Source organism: Apus apus, chromosome 2 (genome assembly GCF_020740795.1).
Source record: "Apus apus isolate bApuApu2 chromosome 2, bApuApu2.pri.cur, whole genome shotgun sequence".
Classification (NCBI taxonomy): Eukaryota; Metazoa; Chordata; class Aves; order Apodiformes; family Apodidae; genus Apus; species Apus apus.
Window position 1 is genome coordinate 112,810,847 of NC_067283.1, and position 21,084 is coordinate 112,831,930.

The following is a 21,084-nucleotide window of genomic DNA, read 5'->3' on the forward strand; positions in this document are numbered from 1 at the left end:
TACTTGTATGTCAGCACTGAAGCACTCCACATATGATTAAATGTTACTGGTTTAATTTTATATATATCTAAGCCAGGTGTATATTTTTGCTGGTGTAGATCTACCTACAGGTATACTGGCAAGGAATATAGCCCGTCAATCTTACATTGTATCCAAGTTGGGCACTTGAAATAAGCATAAAACCTACCAGTTAAATGGGAAGCTATTTTTTCAAGGTTACTCTCCCACATCATCTTTGTAGACTTTGTACAATTCCCTTCTCCTTTGTTAGTGTGCTGAGAAGAAGAAAATGGGACCCATTCTAAACTTAAATATTGAAGCATAGATGCTTTCCTAATTAATCTAGAGAGTCTGTGCCAAGAAACCATAAAGTTTGAGTTTGGCGTATTGCTGTCCCAATTAAAATATAAAGGCTTCCTTCCAACACACTGCTCTTTTAGAGGTACCAACTACCATTTCCTATTTATCTTCCTGTACAGCACCGCTGCAGGAAGTTCCACAGAAATCAGTTGTAAAAACACCATTAGTTTCCACACAGTTAATATAAACAAGTCAGTGCAGGCTACAGATTCACTAATTGAGTTTGTAAGCTGTTCTGAACATGCCTTCAGAGACACATACCGATGTATTTTAGCACTCTAGCATCTGGGGTGACTCCATCAAAAATTAAAAAGACCCTACCTACTCCAAGTTTGTCACTACAAACAGCACTTACTTAAGTCACCTTTGACAATTTCATTACCCTTCTAATCATGCTTGAGTACTATTCAAAATTTTGAGTGGAGCAGGTTCACTACTGAAAATAGAGACTAACACATGTATAAGCAAATTAATTACTTGAAATCTGCATGTTGTAATTCTTAGGGCTGTGTCATTAATTTTTCAGAAATACTCAGAAACTGAAAATCCATGGCAATATTTATGAACTTCCAAAGTTTAACAATTTGTATGAAAATTGTAGTTGTTTTCTCATTGTTAAAATGTTTCCGTTATCCAGTCAGAGAGCAGAAGCAATGTGATCATCACATGCCAGGAATTATGAATAACAAATAGCAGTTGGAGCATACAGTTTGTGAACCATCCTTCCTGTAAAATTCTTCACTCAAACTATTTGGTGAATACTTATGCATGATAAATACATTCACAGATCTCAAGGGTGATTCACATTTGATATGTGAATAAAGACACAAGACTAAATTAATCTTGTTCCCAATTCACTTAATAAAATTAAATCCTGCCAAAGCATTTTAGTTTGATTTATAAAGCTTTTAGGGTGTAAGGTTTTCTGAGACAGCTACCTGAGACACTACTTCTTTCCTTCTGCAATGCCACAGAGGAGATAGATACCGTGTGGCTTGCTGGAACAGACCAACATTACAGCTCATCATTTTTAGTGAAGGCATTTTCATGGACAGGTCCAGTAAAAGAGCATGCCTTTCCCCAGTTAGTCTGGTAGAGTTTGAGGCCTGCTTATTTAACCTAATTCTCATTTTCGGACAGAGAGCAAGAGGTGATATCAGTTTATTCTGGAGTCTTTTTTCCTTTTTTAATCTATGGAAATCTTAAAAAATCATATATGTGACTCCTGTCCTTGGGAAATATGATTTAATACCCTCAACAAACTAATATGCAATGAAATGAATACACAAATATTGCAGACTCTGGTAACAACACAAACTTACATTTGGACATTTTTATCCTCATAATGACTAAGCTCAGGTCTCAATTACAATAAAAGTTTACATCAAATGAAACTACTGTGTAGGCTACTGAATCTGCACAAATTGTTCTGCACACAGAAGAGACACTAGTTGCTGTTCATGCTGTTCACAATAAATACATTTCTTATCTGAACTGGAATCATGGGATTCTTACGGTAGTAAATATTATACTTGGCATGTATTTTTAGGATGATGACTTGTATTATTGTATTTATGGTTGGCAGTACTCCTTAGACTTGTATGTTATTCCACAAAGTTTGTGACCTATATCTTTGAACAGCTTCCTGAAGTAAAACAAAATAGAAAGAGGAAGGTCAATGAAAATACTACTTTTCTAATGCTTTCTAAAAGAGAGGTATCAAAATGGCCAAGGTGACAGAATAAAATTAATTCAGACAGTTTGTCTTTGTTCACCCTGAAATATCACTCCAAGCCTTACAAAGCACACTCAGATGACTGGTGTCTTTCTTCATACATCTATTGTAAGGTCAATACCGCTGAGAATAAATTACAAGAAATCTTGCCAAGAGCTTATCCCACAACAAATTGTCTTCAACAGCCTATGAATAAAATATCTGTGAAGGAATTCATAGATACGTAGTAAAGACTGTTATATACTTGGGGAAAAAAAAAACAACAAACAAACAGTAGTGGAAAAACAGCTGTTTCTTACAGCTAAAACTGAAGACGTGGGTATCAGAAACCTGGATTCTCCCCACATTTTTATGGAAAATGCCTCATGCGACTATGGGTTGTTTTTAAGATTAAGATCACTGCTCACTGCGTTCAGGGTGACAAGTCACCTGGAGGCCCTGTGCACAGCCTCCCACCAGCCCTGTCCCACTGGAGGCCATGGGGAGGTGTGCCTCAGATGCCCTGCATCCTGGCTGAAGCCCTGGCTGGGAGCCCCTGTCTGGCTGCACCAGGGGAGCCCCCACTGCTTTGGCAGCTGGGAACAGCTGGAAAGGTGGATCAGAATCAAGCCCTGAGTGTGCCTGGCACTGTCATAGCCCCGTGCATGGAAGTTGGGCCATCCAAATGCAGGCAGGCAGATACATTTTAAGCCCCTTGGGAAAATGCAGTAAATGTTTCATTAGTTCTCCCTAAGAAAAGGAAGTGTTATGTCTGTGCCACTAACTGCAAAAGCTATTTATAGCTATATAAAGGCAGTGGTTTGAACTGGTTAGGTCCAGCAATAGCAAGCAATTAAAAATCTTAGAAATAATAATTTCTCTTCACTCAGCTGGTTTATGCAGATGTGAGATCTGCCTTCTCAATGCTTCTTTCACTGTATCTAGTAGCTCTCTGGCCTTTTGAATTTCAGATATTTACAAGTTTTCGTGCCATTAAACCATGAAGTTACTTAGTCTGCAGCCACAGATGAGAATGCAACTTAATTCATGTGCTGAATTACAGCACCTCATTCAGCAAAGCTCCCAGTCTTCTTCAAGAATTCATCCACTCAATAACAATTAATTAATACAGAGGTATTAGAGAAATTGTCAAACTGTTATAGAAAGGATAAATTCTCTCCTTGTACCAATGAAAAATCTCTACTAAGGTCAAAGGAACTGGCCCTTTTTACACAGAAAATGTGGCCCTTCTGATTTCTAAGCTGTATGTTTTCATGCATTATTGAAAGATGTCCAAAATAAATTTCAGAATGAGGGTTAGAGTACTAAAGCAGCTGGAAAAAAAAAAAAAAAACAACAACAACACACAAATTGCAAGTCATGTGACTAAGCTCAAATAATTCATGCTTTTAGAGACTGATGCTCACTTTTTTTTGTTGGTTGGGGTTTTTTACTTACTGCTTTATATGTTCTCTTTTGACCAGCATGTTTTCTGATTTGTTCTCCATTAGGCCCAGTTTCCACATGCATGGAATAGATAATGTCAAAGAAATCTTCTACGACGGCTACCCGCCGTAAAGACAGTTTCTCATCCACACCTACTCCATCCTGAAAAGAGAAAAACGAGAAAAGAAAATGTAAGGAGGGCAGGATGAATAAATAAATTATGTTACTCATGGGACGTGTTCTCCTTTTTTAGCAGAGAGTCAGAAGAAGGGAAGACCTTTCCACTGAGATCTGAAGGTCATCCACCCTGTGAATGACACAAACAGTATTGTAGGAAAGCTGTATGACCAGAAGGATCATATGGACCCTTGCAAGCAATCCATTTTGCCAAGGCAGGGCATTTGGTCTCTTGATAGAAGGTGATCTTTTGCTCCAGTATTTAAAAAAAACCAAAACAAAACAAAAAGTATTTGTGCTTCTTTCTCCAAATGCACACACAAGATTCAAAGGCGAGCGCAGTCCAACAACACAGCACAGAAATGCATTATGTAGCTGTTAATAAGAACTCAACAGTTCTTATCCTCTCATTACCCTCCAAGTAAATCTGTACATAGCATTTCATAAAGTTATTTAATAAAAGGTTTTAATTCACAGGTGACAGAGCTGACTGTAATTATGAATACAAAGGAAGTTGTTACAAACAATTTACCCCTGCAAAACCTGCTTGAAAATACAATACATGGAGACATATCACAATATGAGGAAAAGAAAGGGATATTTTTAAAATTTGTGATTTTTGCACACAGTCTGATTGGAACAAGTGACAGAAAAGTGAAGACACCTACCATCTGATTTTCCAAAGTGATAGTGCCATGGTAGGTAAAGACTTCTAGTCATCAAACCTTTAACAAGTATTTTAAGCAAGAAATGCATTCAAACTTTAAACATTTTATAATACTCTTACCACTACTGTAACTCATGCTGCAACAAAACTGATGGTGACAAAACACATGCAATTAATGCTATGGAGACCAAGTAATGAGCAAAGATGAGAAATGAAATGGCAATAGTTACATATGACTCCCAGTTGCAGCCCCCCTGCTAATAACTTCTTTCTAACCCATTCCAGGAAGTTTGCTGGATGTGGACAAATACAATTTATTTTTCTCACTGCCCCTATTTTTCTTCCAGCCCACTTACTTTTATTTTTCATAGAATTCATAGAAAGAATCCAAATAATCCAAATAGCTCTGGAGAAGCCTGCAGGGTGACACAGAGGAGCTATAACACATTTCCAGTATTGATGGAGAAAACGCCAGTGCCTCTATAGCATAATATCCTAAATGTGCATCACTCCAAATGTTACAGGGCTAGGAGGTGCTGATATGCTACCAGCCATATCTATTTTGTTCTGTGCTGCTCCATTATGCCCTTGCCTCTCCTCAACCTTCATCAAAGAGGTCCCTGCCCAAAGCTACATTGTCCTTTCTATCTGCACAGCAGGTTGTGCCTCTTATCCCCATGATACAGCTGAACCTGAGCAGAACTCCCCCTCACATGCATGATCAGAGGATTGTCATAGTCACAGAATCAGAGAATCACAAATTAGTCATGGTTAGAAAGGACCTCTGAGATCACAGAGTCCAACCATAAAAAACAAAACAAAACAACAAAAGGACCCAAACCAAACAACAAACAAAAACAAACACCAAAACCAAGCAAACAAAAAAACCAACCCACACTCTAAAAAAACCCACAACACACAATCTACAATCTCAGCCACTAGAGCATGCCCTGAAGTTCTTCATGTATGCATTTCCTGAATGCCTCCAAGGATGGTGACTCAACCACCTCCCTGGGCAGGCTGTTCCAGTGCCTGACAACCCTTTCAGTAAAGAAATTCTTCTTCATATCAAATCTAAACCTTCCCTGCTGCATCTTCAGATCATTCTCTCTTGTCCTGTCATTATTCACTCGGGAGAAGACACCAACACCCACCTCCCTAGAACCTCCTTTCAGGTAGCTGTAGAGGGCAATGAGGTCTCCCCTCAGTCTCCCCTCAGTCTCCCCTTCTCCAAACTAAACATCCCCAGTTCCCTCAGCTGCTCCTCCTATGACTTGTTCTCTAGACCCTTCACCAGCTTGGTAGCTCTCCTCTGGATACACTCCAGCGCCTCAATGTCCTTCCTGTAGTGAGGGGCCCAGAACTGAACACAGTACTTGAGGTGAAGCCTCTTCAGCGCTGAGTACAGGGCAGGATCACCTCCCTACTCCTGCTGGCCGTGCTATTCCTGATAGGATGCTATTGGCCTTCTTGGCCACCTGGGCACACTGCTGGCTCATGTCCCTGTGCCTGTCCAACAGCATCCCCAGGTGCTTTTCTGCTGGGCAGCTCTCCAGCCACTCTTCCCCAAGTCTGTAGTGTTGCCTGGGTTGTTGTGACCAAAATGCAGGACCCAGCACTTGGCCTTATTGAACCTCACACAACTGGCCTTGGCCCATTGATCCAGCCTGTCCAGGTCCCTCTGTAGAGCCTTCCTACCCTCTAGCAGATCAACACTCCCATCCCATTTGGTGTCACCTGCAGACTCACTTACTGAGGGTGCACTCAATCGCCTCATCCACATCATTGATAAAGACGTTGAACAAAACTGGCCCCAAAACTGAGCCCTGAGGGACACCACTGGTGACCTGCCACCAACTAGATTTGACCCCATTTACCACAACTCTCTGGGTCCAGCCATCCAGCCAGTTTTTTACCCAGTGAAGAGTACACTTGTCTGTGCCATGATTCACCAGCTTCTCCAGGAGAATGGTGTGGGAGATGGTGTCAAAGGCCTTACCAAAGTCTAGGTAGACAATGTCCACACCCTTTCCCTCATCCAGTAGGTGGGTAACATGGTCAAAGGGTGGGTCACACGGTCCTGACTGAAGTGACTGCCTTGAGGATTCAGGGTGGAGGAAGCTGAGGAATTTGAAGTGCAGTCTCCACCTCAAGGTAAAGTCTCAGGGAGATCAGCTGGGAACAGCTGCCCCCGAGAAGGTGGTGAGGCTCCCATCCTGCAAACAGTCCCTAAAATTTCACTAAATTTTCACTAACCATCATCTAAAAAAAAACAAACCTGTGGCATTATGACAGGTTCTGGTATCAGAATTTGCTTGGTATTGTCCATCATCCTTGCCCTCTATTTAAAAAAATTTTAAAAATGCTTTCAAGATGGGGCCAGCATAAAACCCAGATCTTTGCAGATTTAATCTTTAAAGGAATTCACACGTGAGCTCTGTAAGGGGGCCCATATTCAATCATTATTTTCTCACCACCCAAATGGCACAGTAGGATCCCTAATGATTTCAAACACTCCTATTATGACAACAGTGTTATCTCATGCCACTCTCCAAACGTTCAGAAGTTTGTAGTGTTGATTAACTGATAAAGATTTAATCTGTTTATTATTAATGAGTTTTGTTTTAGGAAATTACCTATGGGGGAGCTCTCTTTTTTAATTAAAGAGAAATGCATTACAACCATATTAATTTAAAAGCTGAGATGCCACCTCAGCAGAGCTGACACATGCAAACATTATGAATACATTCAAAGAAGAAATGCAAAAACAAAACTAATTTGGCTGCTTTTGGTGGCCATAATGTGTAGTGTTCTTTTACCACAGTAGTCCTACCTCCCTCCCCAGATTCTGATACCCAAAGGTAGGTAGGCATGATGTGGGTATGCTCTTGAACCTGCGTTTCTCCATCCAGCTGAATAAAGCAGCAAGCATTGCTGCTGCTGCTTCTAAAAATACAAGGATGCAAAATCTGCACAAGCTTTCTGTCATGCCTCCTAACTGACGTGCCAGAAAATTAATACAAACTTTCCAAATCCTGTCAGTCAAAAAGGGTAGGAAAAAAATGGCTCGCAGCAAGTGGAAACTGCTTCAGGGGAAGACAGTACTATTCCTTAACATCTATACTTGTGAATTACGTAGAATCATAGAATTGCTTTGTTTGGAAAAGAGCTTTAAGATCATCAAGTACAACCATGAAACTAACACGGCCAAGCCCATCACTACATCATGTCCCTAAGCACCACATCTACACATTTTTTCAATACCTCAAGGGATGCTGTCTCCAGCACTTCCCTGAGCAGCCTGTTCCAGTGTTTGTCAAGCCTTTCAGTGAGACTTTTTTTTTTTTTAATATCCAGTCTAAACCTCCCCGGCACAAACTGAGACTTTCCTCTTGTTCTATCGCTTGTTACTTGAGAAAAGCGACCAACCCCCACCTCACTACAGCCTCTTTTTAGGTAGTTGTCGAGAGCAGTAATGTCTCCCCTGAGCCTCTGTTCTCCAGACTGAACAACCCCAGTTTCCTCAGCCTCTCCTCCTAAGATGTTTGCTCTAGACCCTTCACATGACTAGGTCAGGTTTCATTCTGCTTGGTGTTGAGTAAGGCAATAAGGTAGGCCTTGTTTCAGAAAGCCTTGGGTGCTGCTGAAGTTGCTGAGTTGCTGTGAGTAAGCTACTCAGTCCCTCTGGCAGCACGCAATGCTGTGCAGAGAAGCAATACACCAGATGAGTAACTTGAAGGAGGGTATAGTAGCTGCCTTTGTAAGGTAGCTACTTACTGAGACTTTTGATATCCCAGTACTGATATCCCAGTAAGTAAAAAGCTGGGCAAGTGATACAACCCCAAATCCCCATTTAAACCACAAAGTTTCTGAAGTAGACACAGCTGTATCAGGCTTTGCTGCCATATGCCATTGCACTACACTTTTCTCCTGAAATTGCTGTTTGATAAAGGTATTAACAAAGTAGCTCTACTTTCTAAGCTGGCTTGAGGTAAAAATTTTCACAGTGCCTAGAGGGACATTTTTTTTTAGCCTCAGCTAAGCCTAAAAAGAGACGAATGAGGGAATGTGTGATAATGCTATTCACATGTCTGAAAGCCTATGAAATGTCCACAAGGAAAAGGACAAGTAATAGGCTTAAACCACAGCATGGGAGATTTACATTAGACATTAGGAAAAACTTCCTATTGATGTGGGTAGTCAAGTACAGTAACAGTTTGCCTGGGGAGCCTGTGGCATCTCTGTCACAGGATTTTGAGACCAGGTTAAACAAGTATCTGTCAGGGATAGTTCTGAGTAAATCCTGTCTTGGATTGACTAGATATTAATTGAGCTCCTTCTTGCTAATTCTATGACTGAGAAGCTTAAATGTCACTTTCAATATGACTTGGGTACTAAGAAGTCTGGAATAGCAATGAGGATATTTATAAACCACTGAGGTATTTTTAGGACTTTCGCTCGTCATGGCAAGAGTCCAAGCCCCACTTTCTAAAATTATTTAGGAATGGAACTCTCACTGAATGTTTCTCTTCAAGAAGTGGACTTAGACTTTTAAATCTTTTAGGCTGAGTTTCATAACTCTTGTTCCAGCCACCACAGAGCTAATGCCCCTACTCTTAAAATGGTTGTCTCAGATTCCTCTCTGGCCAGCAGCCTGACAGGTACAGCCCAGATACAATTAATCTTGATAGCTGCTGGAACAGTTTCAGTCTCTACCAGTGAGAAGCTACCTAATTTTACAATTTGCATTGCAGGGTTTCCTGTTTGTTCTTGTTTTTATGTTTATTCAGTCATCTTCCTATGTTCTCAGAATACAAATAAACAGACATTTATTTTTATTTTCAGCCCGATACATTTCATTTGTGTTCTGAGACTGAAGTTGTTTGCTTGCTTTTAGAGAACTACAAAAAGAATACATTTCTGGACAGAAGTGACTTTTACACAGAGTTGTGCACCTCACAGAAAGTGCTGAGGATCACTTTGAAAAATGATGCTTGAGGAGAGAGTCAATCTCTTTCATTCAGGTGGAACCTACAGGGCTAGTGGGAGTAACGAAGGGGAAAAAGTTTGCCAGTGAAGCAAACAGACAGTCAAGACAGCAAAAACATCTATTAAATGAAAGGCTGTCATTTTTATAGTTACTTTGCAGAGGAGAAAAAATTTAACACAAGCATTTAAAATGAAAGCCACCAAAACAAAAGTGCTAGCAATTCCTTGCTTGAAAATACACACACTATCTCATGTTGACATTTCATGGGGGAAACAGGCCTCATAAAACACTCTCTTGATTTGTGAATGACTATAACTATCAGCATCTTTACAGTGTTTGAAAAATATTCCTATAAACACATGATAGACTGAAATAGAAAAGTAAAGGCTTGCCTGGTGATTTTATAGGAAACGTTCAGGTCTATAAAACCACTGTCATAAAAGGATCAAAGCAAGAAGCATGTACAAAACATTAGGAGTAGATGTAAATAACAACCAACCTAAATATTTCATTGCATAATATAAACCACATACAAATGTAAGAATGCTTTGAATGCAGAAATGTGATGTGTACCTTTTTTCTGACATACACCAGTTCAGACAACAGCAGAGTTAAAGCACATCTCTGTCACTGCACTTCTGCTAGTGGTGTGGCATTGCCTTCTGCAGTCTTGAAGTTGCATTTCCCCTGGAAGGGATGCAGTCTTTTGCTCACTGAAATGTTGTGCTCTAAATGAACTATATCCTTGCAAAAAGTTTTGCACATAAACCGTTGTCCTGTTAGCTTATACTTAAGGAGCTCCAAGCATGATTTGGTAGGTGTTTTGGTCTCTGGATTCAACACTGGAAAATATTGTATTGCAACTGTTAGGAGGAACTAATGGTAGTTTATGTACATAACATGAGCCTGTCTGCAGTTATAAGTCCAAATAACTGACCTGATTGAAAATCCCCTTATACATTACTTCTTTCACCTGCTTGCTCAGTAACTGTAAAAGTACTAATATTTTAAAAGAGGGATGACCATTTTAGAATGTCTCTTACTCCCACCGAAATGAACAAATCTAGTTTCATCAGCACACTTATTTGAATTGCCAGGTTATTAGTACATTCATCTGAATATCTAACTCATTCCCGTCAGGGCAGTATAAATCCACAACAGATCAAAAGCTATTAGCATTTGATAGCTATTATTAAGCCACCTAAAATAAATAAATGTATCTTTTCTATCCAGTTCCTAATGGAAAGTGGCTATAACAGTGAATGGGGTATTTATAATTTGAAATTTATAGATTCTGTTGACCTGTTTGAACAGCAAATCTCATCTTTTACCAGCAGATGGAGACATGAAAAATCCAAGTTATATTAAGGCAGATACACACCAGAACCATTTCCAGCTGTCAAGTCCTCTCTGGGACTTTTAGAGCAACAAACCCTACAAGGACTAAACCAGTAAGTTAGGATATGGCAGCAACAAGCCAAATTAATTGTGAAAATAGATAATGAAAATAAAGCTAATAAAAATGAAGTTGAATGGCAAATTGATAACAAGATGCTAAAACTGAACAACAGACACAAATCTTTAGGGTGTTATGAAAGCTGTAGGTGAGAAAAAGTCCTCTAAATGTCTTGTTAGGGGAGCACAAGAGACCAAATAAACAGCAAGAGAGACCAAATCTATACTGTACAGAAATCCCTTTCTCCTTTATCTCTTGGACCAGTCTAGATGATAGGAAAGCACCAAAGCTAAATCTCTGTCCATAAAAAATAAGGAGTGAATGCTGAGTGCCATATAAATCCAAAAGTTCCCACCCAAAAGGAATATCCTACTGAGAACTTTCCTGTGAGGCTATCATCTGGTGTGTATCATCTAGCTCTATCAAATTAAGGTCTAGCAATTAAGAGATAATCCAATTTGCCAAACTGCAAAGGTAAGGTCTGTCACCTTCCTTTCCTATAAATGTAGCAAAGTGGGCCTGGAGATTATTTAATGTAGACAATTTTCCTTCAAAGGTATCTTCAGAGGCCCCTTTGGTGTGAACAGAATAATAACCTGGCCAGTGGTGTCTAAGATCAATACTTAAAGCTCTTTCCATATTGGAGAAGGGCAGAAACGTTTTCACTTTTCTTCAGAAGTGTGGATGGCAAATCTATCATCATCAGTGTTACTGCTGGAGAAGAGCTTTGAAACGAAACACGTAACGTGTCTACTGACTAGTGTCTCCTACTGAAAATAAGCACGGACATGGGAAGCAAGAGCCAATTTCAAAGAGCCACCTCAAGATCAAATGCACCCAGAGCCCCGAAGGAAAGGCAGAAAAGACCCCAGTGAGGAATACAGGACAGACATTGTGCTGATTGCAGTTTACTCTTCACAGAGAAGAGTTACTTCTTAACTGAGGTCTGAATACTCTTTTCCCTCAGTGCAGGAACACCTGAATCTTTTTCTTTTCCTTAAGTGGTCAAACATTTACACAACTATTCTGAACAAAAACAGGTCACAAAACAGGCCACATTTTGATATTTATGCAGTCTGTTGCTGCAGGCTAACCAAACACATGAGCTGTATCTCCGTGAGCAAGCAGGGCATCACAGGAGCAGCAGATCTGTAGAGCAAAGCTGTTGATACTAAGGAGCTGATTCCACACCATAGGTATTTCAGGCTAGCTCTAACCTCACCCCCTGCCCTGGACACCCACTTCTGGTGGCAGCCCAGTAGGTGCATGCCTGGAAAAGGAATCTGGTTTGTGCACCAATAGAACACTGCAATGTGAAACAAAGCACAGTCAGGAGCTTTTTTTCAAGGGCACAACCTTTCTCCAAACTGAAAGCCCAGTGCAGATGCAGCCATAGCTTCCTCAGTAAGACAAGATGGGATTTTTCACCGATGCACACTGGGATGAACATTAGCCAAAACAGACGAAGATACTTGAGTACCCAGCTCAGGGACACACAGTGCTTCAAGGTGACTAGGGACAACAGAAAGAAGCTGAACACCTATTCTGACATGGAAACCATATTTGCCACATTTGCCCCTTTACTTGCCTTCTTCTTCAGCAATTTCCTGCCTACTTAGTCTGTTAAAATGACAGATGCACAGTCTTATTACAGCTGGCCTTTTTTTTCTGCTTTTCCTTGTGTTTGTTTTGGGGGTTGTTTTTGTTTGGTTGGTTGTTTTTTTCTTTGTTTTTTTAGTTTGTGGGGCTTGATTTGTTTGTTGTTTTTTTTGTCAGAGAAAGCAAATTAATCCTGTATTCTGTCTGCAAAACTATGTTGAGTTGGTGTATTTAATATAGAAATGAATAAGCCAGGCATTAAATGCCTTCTATTCAATGAAAAGTTGTGCTGGTTTGGGTTGGGGTAGAGTTAATTTTCTTCACAGTGGCTGGTATGGGGCTGTGTTTTGGATTTATGTTGGAAACAGTGTTGATAATTCAGGGATGTTTTGGCTATTGCTGAGCAGAGCTCACACAGAGTCAAGGCACTTTCTGCTTCTCACCCCACCCCACCAGTGAGCAGGCTGGGGGTGCACAAGGGGTTGGGAGGGGACACAGCTGGGACAGCTGACCCCAACTGACCAAAGAGATATTCCATTCCATATAACGTCCTGGTCAGTATATGAAGCTGGAGAAGAAGAAGGAAGGGGGGATGTTCAGAGTGACAGTTTGTCTTCCCAAGCCACTATTACACACAAGGGAGCCACGCTCTACTGGAGATGGCTGAACACCTGCCTGACCATGGGAAGTGGTGAATTAATTCCTTGTTTTGCTTTGCTTGCATGCATGGCTTTTGTTTTACATATTAAGCTGTCTTTATCTCAACCCATGAGTTTTCTCACTTCTACTCTTCTGATTCTCTCCCCAGTCCAACAGGGAGAAGTGAGTGGGCAGCTATGTGAGGCTCAGTTTCTGGCTGGGGTTAAACAAGAGCAATACTGTGGGACAGTTTCAATTAATCCAAAACTGGAATTGGACAGAGAGACAGAGCACATATAACAGAGAGATGGCACTCTGCACTCAAAAAGTTAATGTTGCTCAATTTCTAACAACAACGAAATAATTCAGCAAATTGCATTTTTTGGTGAATAATTTGAACTTAACTATAATTTACCAATTAATTCTTCATTTTAAAAAATCATCTAGAAAATAATTTCTGATCTTAGGCCATTTCTGGATAGTTTGTTCAGAAGTCTATATTTCATAAATGAAGCACTATAATTGTTGGGGGTTTTGTGTTTTGTTTTTTTTTCTAATAACTAGATTGTGTTATTTCCTGTTCCCTGAAGGATGGTGTCTCTTTTCCAGTGCATTAGTTTTCTATTAGAAATAATTAAGTTTTGACTTTGAAGGTTTTTTTTGTTCTTTTTGTTTAAATATTCACTACAGTTCTGGAAATACCCAGCATATTTCACTTGCCCACTTCATACTCACAGTTTGGTAAGGATCTGAGAGCTAATAAACCTAGCTAGGACATTAAGGATAACTGAACACACAAGGAGTGAAAAATAGCCAAATTTAACTTAAGTTTTTTGTTTGAGCTTACACTTGTGATCAAAGTTTTAATGCATTTCTTTCTCTCAATGAGTCATTAGAGTCATTGAATCTAGGTATGAGGAACTTCTACCAGAATTTTCTGTAAGTGTGAATTCTAAGAAACTGTAGCTTTTAAGCTTAAAAAACTGCCAAGACCTCAGTTCTACCATGAAACAGGATAAAAGTGAAAATTCATCCCATTAAAGTAACGTGCTATTCTTTTACTGAAAGTAAAACTGAACATAGAGGTAAATATTAGGATAGCTATAAGATAAGATTTATCCTAACTAAGAGACACCATAAAAAGTTGAAAGAAGGGATTCTGAAGTTAGTGGTAACCTTTCTGTCTACAGATCTCTTCAGTTTTTTAAAAAATTGCAAATACACCACCAGGTTAAGCCCAAAAAATAGAAGGATAACAACTCAGTGAAGCACAAGTGATCCCTAAGTGTATAAATAATGAAATTACATGCTCTTTAAAGACTTTTTCATGTCTTTCTACTCTTCATACATTTTATCTCATAATATATTTCATTATCTCATATCTCAATTGTATCTGTCAAACTGTAAACAGTTACTCCAAGAATTTTCCACAGAAGATTGCAATGCCAAGCTAAATGCTTAGCAGGGGAACTGCCTCTTCAATCTCAGAGGTAACCTGTCAGGGTCAGCTACTCCTGGCATTTTGAAAGGAAGAGACTTCAGCTCCCCTCTCTGACAGCTCAGCACACCATACATTATTTTCCAGTAAACTTTGTTTCTAAAAGCTACTAGCAATGAAAAATGCATGCATACAAAACTTAGTTTTACTTTAATCTTAAAATAGGCATTTCTTTGTATCTATATAGTGCTTTGGTGAGCAGGTACGGATTTGCTTTTCCCAAACAAGGTCAACAGGATGAAACAACTAATTCTCCTCAAATATTTTTGGCTACAGGGGATTTTAAAATGAATGGGTGTGAATCCTAGACTGGACTTGTTTTGTATGTTTGGGGTTTTTTCTAAATTATTATATCTGGCATCATCATCAGTTCAGCAAAAATAAATGAGTGAGCCACTAATTAAATGTTAACATTTCTGTCACGTTCCAAAAATTAACACTACCACAACTATATTATATAGTGTGCTGTACTTTACAGGTATTCAAGCACTAGGGGAATGCAACGTAGATCTATAATGCCACCTTTTTTCAGACGGATGAAATGCAACTACTGTACACCAAAAGTAAACTAACACTAAAGTGAAGCTTAAGTAATGAAAACTCATTACCACAACGTGCTTTCTGTGAAATTAAATGTATATTTTTAAATTATACTCCAATTACTCATAACCCTCTGATGCAAGGGTGTTTGTAGAGGGATTTTTTTTAATAAAGAACATGATATGCGAGTGCCAAGAGTTACATATTGCAATCAGGTGCCAAGACGATACCACAACACACATCAACAAAACTCAGTGACAGAACTTCTAAAAAAAATAATACATTGCTTTAAAATCCTGGTTCGTTGGTAAAATACTTCAAAAGTTAGGGGAACCAGATGGATCAGAATACTGCTAATGGGATACAGTGTTTTTGTACCTAGACATCTGCATCCAACTCCAGCAAGGGCTTTTGTCCCTTAAAGTTGCTCCCACCTTCCATCTACTGCCTGCTACAAAGAACAGCCCTGGGGTGGCAGGGAGATGAAGTGTGTGACCTAATCTCTCCCATCAATGTTTCTGCAACAGCTGTTCACTTGCTTATACAAAATGAGTTCATGGTCTCAGCCCAGCTCCCAGAGGACAGCTGTCTCCATCACCAAAACCACTGCTACAACAGACCATTAGGTGCCATTAATTGTTAACCTCATTAGCAACATCAGTAAAGACGCTGGGGATCAGATTTTAAGCTGCACTGGTGCTATACAGGCAGCTTACAGTAGGGACAGATGAGGAAACATTAGAAGCTTTGCATCACCCCATACAAAACCTCACTTGCAAGGCAAAGTGCACAACAACTATCCCCAGTTCCAGAGCCAAAGGGGACAGAAGTCTCCAAAGCACCCTGTGCTCCATGCATGGCCTGCACCTCTGACGATGTTACAAATAAATTTCCCATGCTGGAAGAAAGCTGTTTGCTGCAGGGAACAAAGTGGTACTTCCAAGGCTAAATATTCGTGGAGTGTACACTAACAGACTCTAATGGAGGTCCCTCTGGACTTCTGCAAGGAAAATGGGCAGGGATTATGAAGAGACTTGCCATAATTGCACAGGTAATGTTACCTGACCAGGGATCCAGGCCACTGAGGACTCTGCAGTCAGATTTGTACAAAAAGGAATGCATGGTCTGTGCTTGGCACACTGACTCCTGCCTGCAGGCAGTAGTGGTATTCCAGCCCTGATGACCTACAAACGTAAGCAAAATAGGAACTACAGGAAGAATTAGAGCCTGTTCTCAGATGAAGTAGCACAGTGCCTAAAAAAATCAGGCAGAGCATTGGATGCACAATCTCTCCACTAAATCTGAAACAGAAGCAGCAAATGTGATGTCAGATTTTGGCAGTAAGTTTTCAGAGTAGCCAGAAAATGCCATAAACCAAATATCTAACCATGTTCTTCAGGAAAATTCATAATAGGGGTGCATAAAGAAAACAAGTTTTTTTTTATTCCATCTCGTATCTGAGGGAGGGCTTGTTCGCTCAAAAGTGTCATCAAACTAAATTAGTTGCTAAATAAAGAATATTGCTTTCTTTGTAGTAGTTTTGTTAATATTTGTGTGTGTGTGCACAGATCAGGCTTTACAAAATCGAATCACATCAGTAGACCTATTTGGAGCTCTTTAACACCTTATTGGTAGGCTTTTTCTTTAATTAAATTACATTTCCCTAATTTTTAATTTATTTATTTTTTTTCACTCCTATAACAATGCTTTTCTCTCCCGGGTAACAAAAGCAAGAACAAATGCCAGATGCAAAAACCTGTGTTTCTCTGAGGACGCTCTGTTGCAGATAGTCAGATCATTTCATTGACACTGATTCTTTTTTTTTCCTTTTCTTCTTCCTCCCTTCCTCAACCATTAACAAAGTCCGCAGCATGAAGAGGCCAATCCTTGCCAGCAGAACCAAGTTTTGAAAAACACTGCTCAACCATATGTTCAGTCCAGACCGGTGTGATAGTTAGGCGGCTGACATCTGCAGATGGAGAGTTCATAGCACCATTCAGCACAAACATGCTGCTACTGTAACTGAAGTCAATATTAGCCAGACTTTGCCTAGGAGGAATTTTCAACACTGGTCTGCAGTTTCACCCTGCCAATTACTTTTCACTACAGTGACGTAAACAAAATATGTATATTTTTAAAGAATCCAAGAGAAAAATGGTGGCATATTTAAAAAGGGAGCCTTTCCAAACCTTTCTGGTAGTCTCCTTTAGAAGGAAAATACTTCTGTACCAAATATGATATTGAAACTGTCTGTGTGATAGAAAACAGTGGCCAATGTTGCACCTGATGAACCTTCATGAAGGCCCACTGAACTCTATTTGGCCTGTAGGGTTATGCAGTAAGATAATACAACCAGCTAAAACAGTCTCCTGAACTTCTCTGAAGAATCAGTAAACTCAGTTTTTCTCTAAATAATCTCATATCAACCTTTCTTTTAATAAGGCCTGTGAGAATGAAAGTCATTCCTGCTTTACTTAATGCCCATCCAAAAGCTGTGTGAATACTCTCCTTAAATGTTTGTGGGAGTGATATTGCTTCTTCTTACAGAAGCAGTAAGATAAAGTGCATTTTCCCCACTACTTTTTACTTTTTCTCCCCTTTGCTCCTCTTTCAGTCTCTGTGCAGCTCCTGATATGGTCCAAACGCTTTTTTCAGGGCTTAAACAGTTTTATGATTAATAATTTCCACAGGGACTGTGTGCATGTTCTCTCGGGTATGCTCAGGCACCACTCTTCTGAAGGCTGGGAATCAAAATCTCTGTCTGTTCTGCCACTTGCAATGAAATTCAATGGGTTCATTCTTGTTGTGTCCTTCATTCAGACCTTTACTCCATAGCAATCACCTTCTTCAAAAGCACATACTTAAAAGATTTGCCTGTACTTAAAGCCTATACTTAAAGGGCTATTTTCTTTTAGACGTTTTGCAGTTTTACCCAGCATGTGCATGTATCATTGATTATAAACGGAGAGTGAAACGGAAGTATTTTCCTTTATTACATTGCTTTGAAGCTGAAACAGACATAGATATCTGAATTGTGAACTCCTAGTAGAAAGGGATTAGATCTTCAGTTACACAGAACAATCCCTGCATCAAATCTGGACCATGCCCTAAACAGCAACAGATTAACACAATAGTAATTACAAGTTACAACGCTGACTTTGCAAATGCTGTTTCATCAGGTAGAATTCAGCCTTTTGATTTTTAAAAATACCAGCTCCTTAATTTTTTAGTGAAGATGAGAAGTACACACTGGTTCTGGTGACTAATGATGCTGTCCACCATCCCTTTTTCTAACAGAACTTTAAGAACCCAGTCAATTAATGAAGGAAAACATTGTTTCCTCAACAATACTGCAAAAATAGATGTTTTCATAGGTACGTAACCAGATTTACCCAACATCTACTGCATGATGGGAAATCAACATATTTGCAAGGTAGGCTCCCTATTAATCAGATGTTGTAAGTCTCTGCCTTACTCCAGGCCTGCCCATAAATGTACTACCATACAGTATTACTTTGAATGCTAATACTAGTCTATGTAAAGCATAGTTGATGAAAGAAAAGATGCAAATTAAATAGCCTGCTCTGCATTGAAGTTCATTATTAGTCTTTTGTATCTGCAGCAGTTAATATGCAAACTATATGAAACTTCATCATTATTAGTACAATTCTGTGCTCAAACACAAACCAAGCACTATATTAACATTTTTTTCTTTGAATATGTATCCTAGTTGTGCTTTCTCTCTTTATATAAAAATAATAAAGTTTTAAATTTCTCAGTTGTTTACCAGAAGAGGAAGAAAAGCTGAAACACAGCACTCGAATTCAACTGTGTGTTAAATACAGTATGATTACTATATTATACAGCAGGGTCACCAGGATTTTGTGCTCTACCTCCTAATATCTCAGTTTAAACTAGTGCATTGAAACAGTAGTAAAACTGTAGTTCACCAATATTAAGTAACTTGCCCATTTTCTCACTCTTCTCTTTGTTCTGGCTGTATTAAGATTATGGAACACAGGATTTCAGTAGTAATAATGACAATAATGCTTCTCTTCCTCTTATTACATACACGTGCTGCGTACAGTTTGATGGATGGATCCAGCCATCCAACCCAGAGCCAGCTGTAACCCACAGTACTATGTAAAATCAGGGACATTACAGATGAAAGAAAATCAAGCAGTCACTTAGTCCATTCCCTGACAGAAAAGGGACTGTCTTCTGTTGCTCGTTATGTACTTTCTTCTGTCTTGTCTTCAATGACTCTTCTCAGGCAGCTTTCACCACTGCCTCTGAGAGGATGTTTTACAGAGTAGTAGAGGTAAATGAAAAATCTTTGGCAGAACCCATGCCTACTGCCTGCTACAAAAGGTTTACAGGCTGCTGTGCTGCTGCTTCCTTAGTTATGTTCACTTGGAAGACAGACACAATACTAACACTTTCTAGGACTCATTTGAGGAACAGTCTCTCTACCATGCTAGATTATATCAGCTGAGAAAGTTAGCACAGGCTTCTCAGTGGCAATGAGAAACAGGTGATCACCTCCCTAAGGATTTGCCATATCACTGCCTTGTTTCCAGGGTAGCTCCCAATTCCTGCTCTGCTCCTGCCAAGAACAGCTTCCCTTGCAAGGTAGCCAGCAAATCTTTCTTCACAAATAACAACATAAATAAAAATTGCACTGAAGACTCACACTGATTTCAGTAAACTATGGCCTAAGCTCTCAGATTGTCCTGTTCTCTCTAGTATGATGCTCTGCCTGTGAAGGACTAGGGACACATCATCATCATCAGTTTTATTTCTCAGCAATGCTGATACAGGTATCACAGAGTCACAGATATGTTAGGGAGGGATAAAGGTATAAAGCCTCAAATCTATGTCACAAGGAGAGCCAACATCTATTTTCATCTTGCTGAGAACATGAACAACAAGGGTTTTATTCTACTGAAAAAAAAATATTGACAAGGACTGAATTTGAAAATGCAGTCTTTTGTTTCTTTCTGCATCAATTCAACATTAAGCTGCAACTTCAGAGATGATGCTGTGCCTACAGGAAGCTGCAATTTGCTTTTGTCAGACCTTCAGCTTTTCCTTACATCAGGCTTAATTCTTCCTGGACAACATTTCCCAAGACACACTGCAGAAGGAGATCATGTGTCTCATGAAACATTTAGTAAATCCAAGGATGCCAGTGTAGTAGGAATTCTTCTATCACATCTCTCTCTTTGTAAATACATTGCACCCACTCATTTGCTCGCACTTTATAGCAACCACTATCTCCAAATAACCTAAAAGGCTTTACAGCACTTACTACAACAGATGGAGTCAACTATGTAGACTGAATATGTACTTTATCTACATCATTTGAGCCCTATCTGCTCTTAGAGAAATAAGCTGTTACTTTATTGATGAATCACACCTGCTACCCAAACCTCCTATAAGGCCATTTCTCCCTCAGTAGGAAAATTCTGAATTCAAAATCAGCATGGATCACCAAGAAGATGCTAGAAAGACCACATAGAAAAGCCCTGCCCTGTTCTGTACAAATAGCTTATTACAGTACTATATTTTGAGTGCTACAGTCTTTAAAACAAAATTACACAGTAATTTCCCATCAAATCAAATAATTTGTAGCATAACTTTTCATTGAGGGTATTCTGCATGTATCCCGGAATTTGCTTTCTGGGGAGACATCAGGCACAGCTGCATGTCTGGTAAATATGTGTGTTTGGTTTTTACATATGGGTGTGTGGGAAATTAAATTCAATTTGATTCATTAATACTTTACTGTCATGGCAAACTGGCTAAATGTTGCCTAAGAAAAATGAGCAGAACATCGAGGTATCTGTTACCAGATGGAAAAATGCAGTTAGGACAGGGTTTCATTCTGTATCTGGGGTTTTATCCCATCTATCTATTCACAACTACAGCCCACTTCCCATCTTGCTTGGCCATTTTTTACAGTAACCTACCATCTGAGGGTACTTTACAACACAAT

General features: G+C 39.5%; 1 protein-coding gene across 4 annotated transcripts in view; it reads right to left on the reverse strand.

The window, feature by feature from the left end:
• Positions 1 to 21,084, reverse strand: part of NOL4 (nucleolar protein 4) — a 201,266-nt gene that overhangs the window by 158,486 nt on the left and 21,696 nt on the right. For all 4 annotated transcript variants that reach the window (XM_051611489.1, XM_051611487.1, XM_051611488.1 and 1 more), the window contains exon 2: positions 3,533 to 3,682. In XM_051611489.1, the coding sequence (XP_051467449.1) occupies positions 3,533 to 3,604 (72 nt within the window). In that variant the 5' untranslated portion in view covers positions 3,605 to 3,682. The remainder of the gene's footprint in view (positions 1 to 3,532; positions 3,683 to 21,084) is intronic.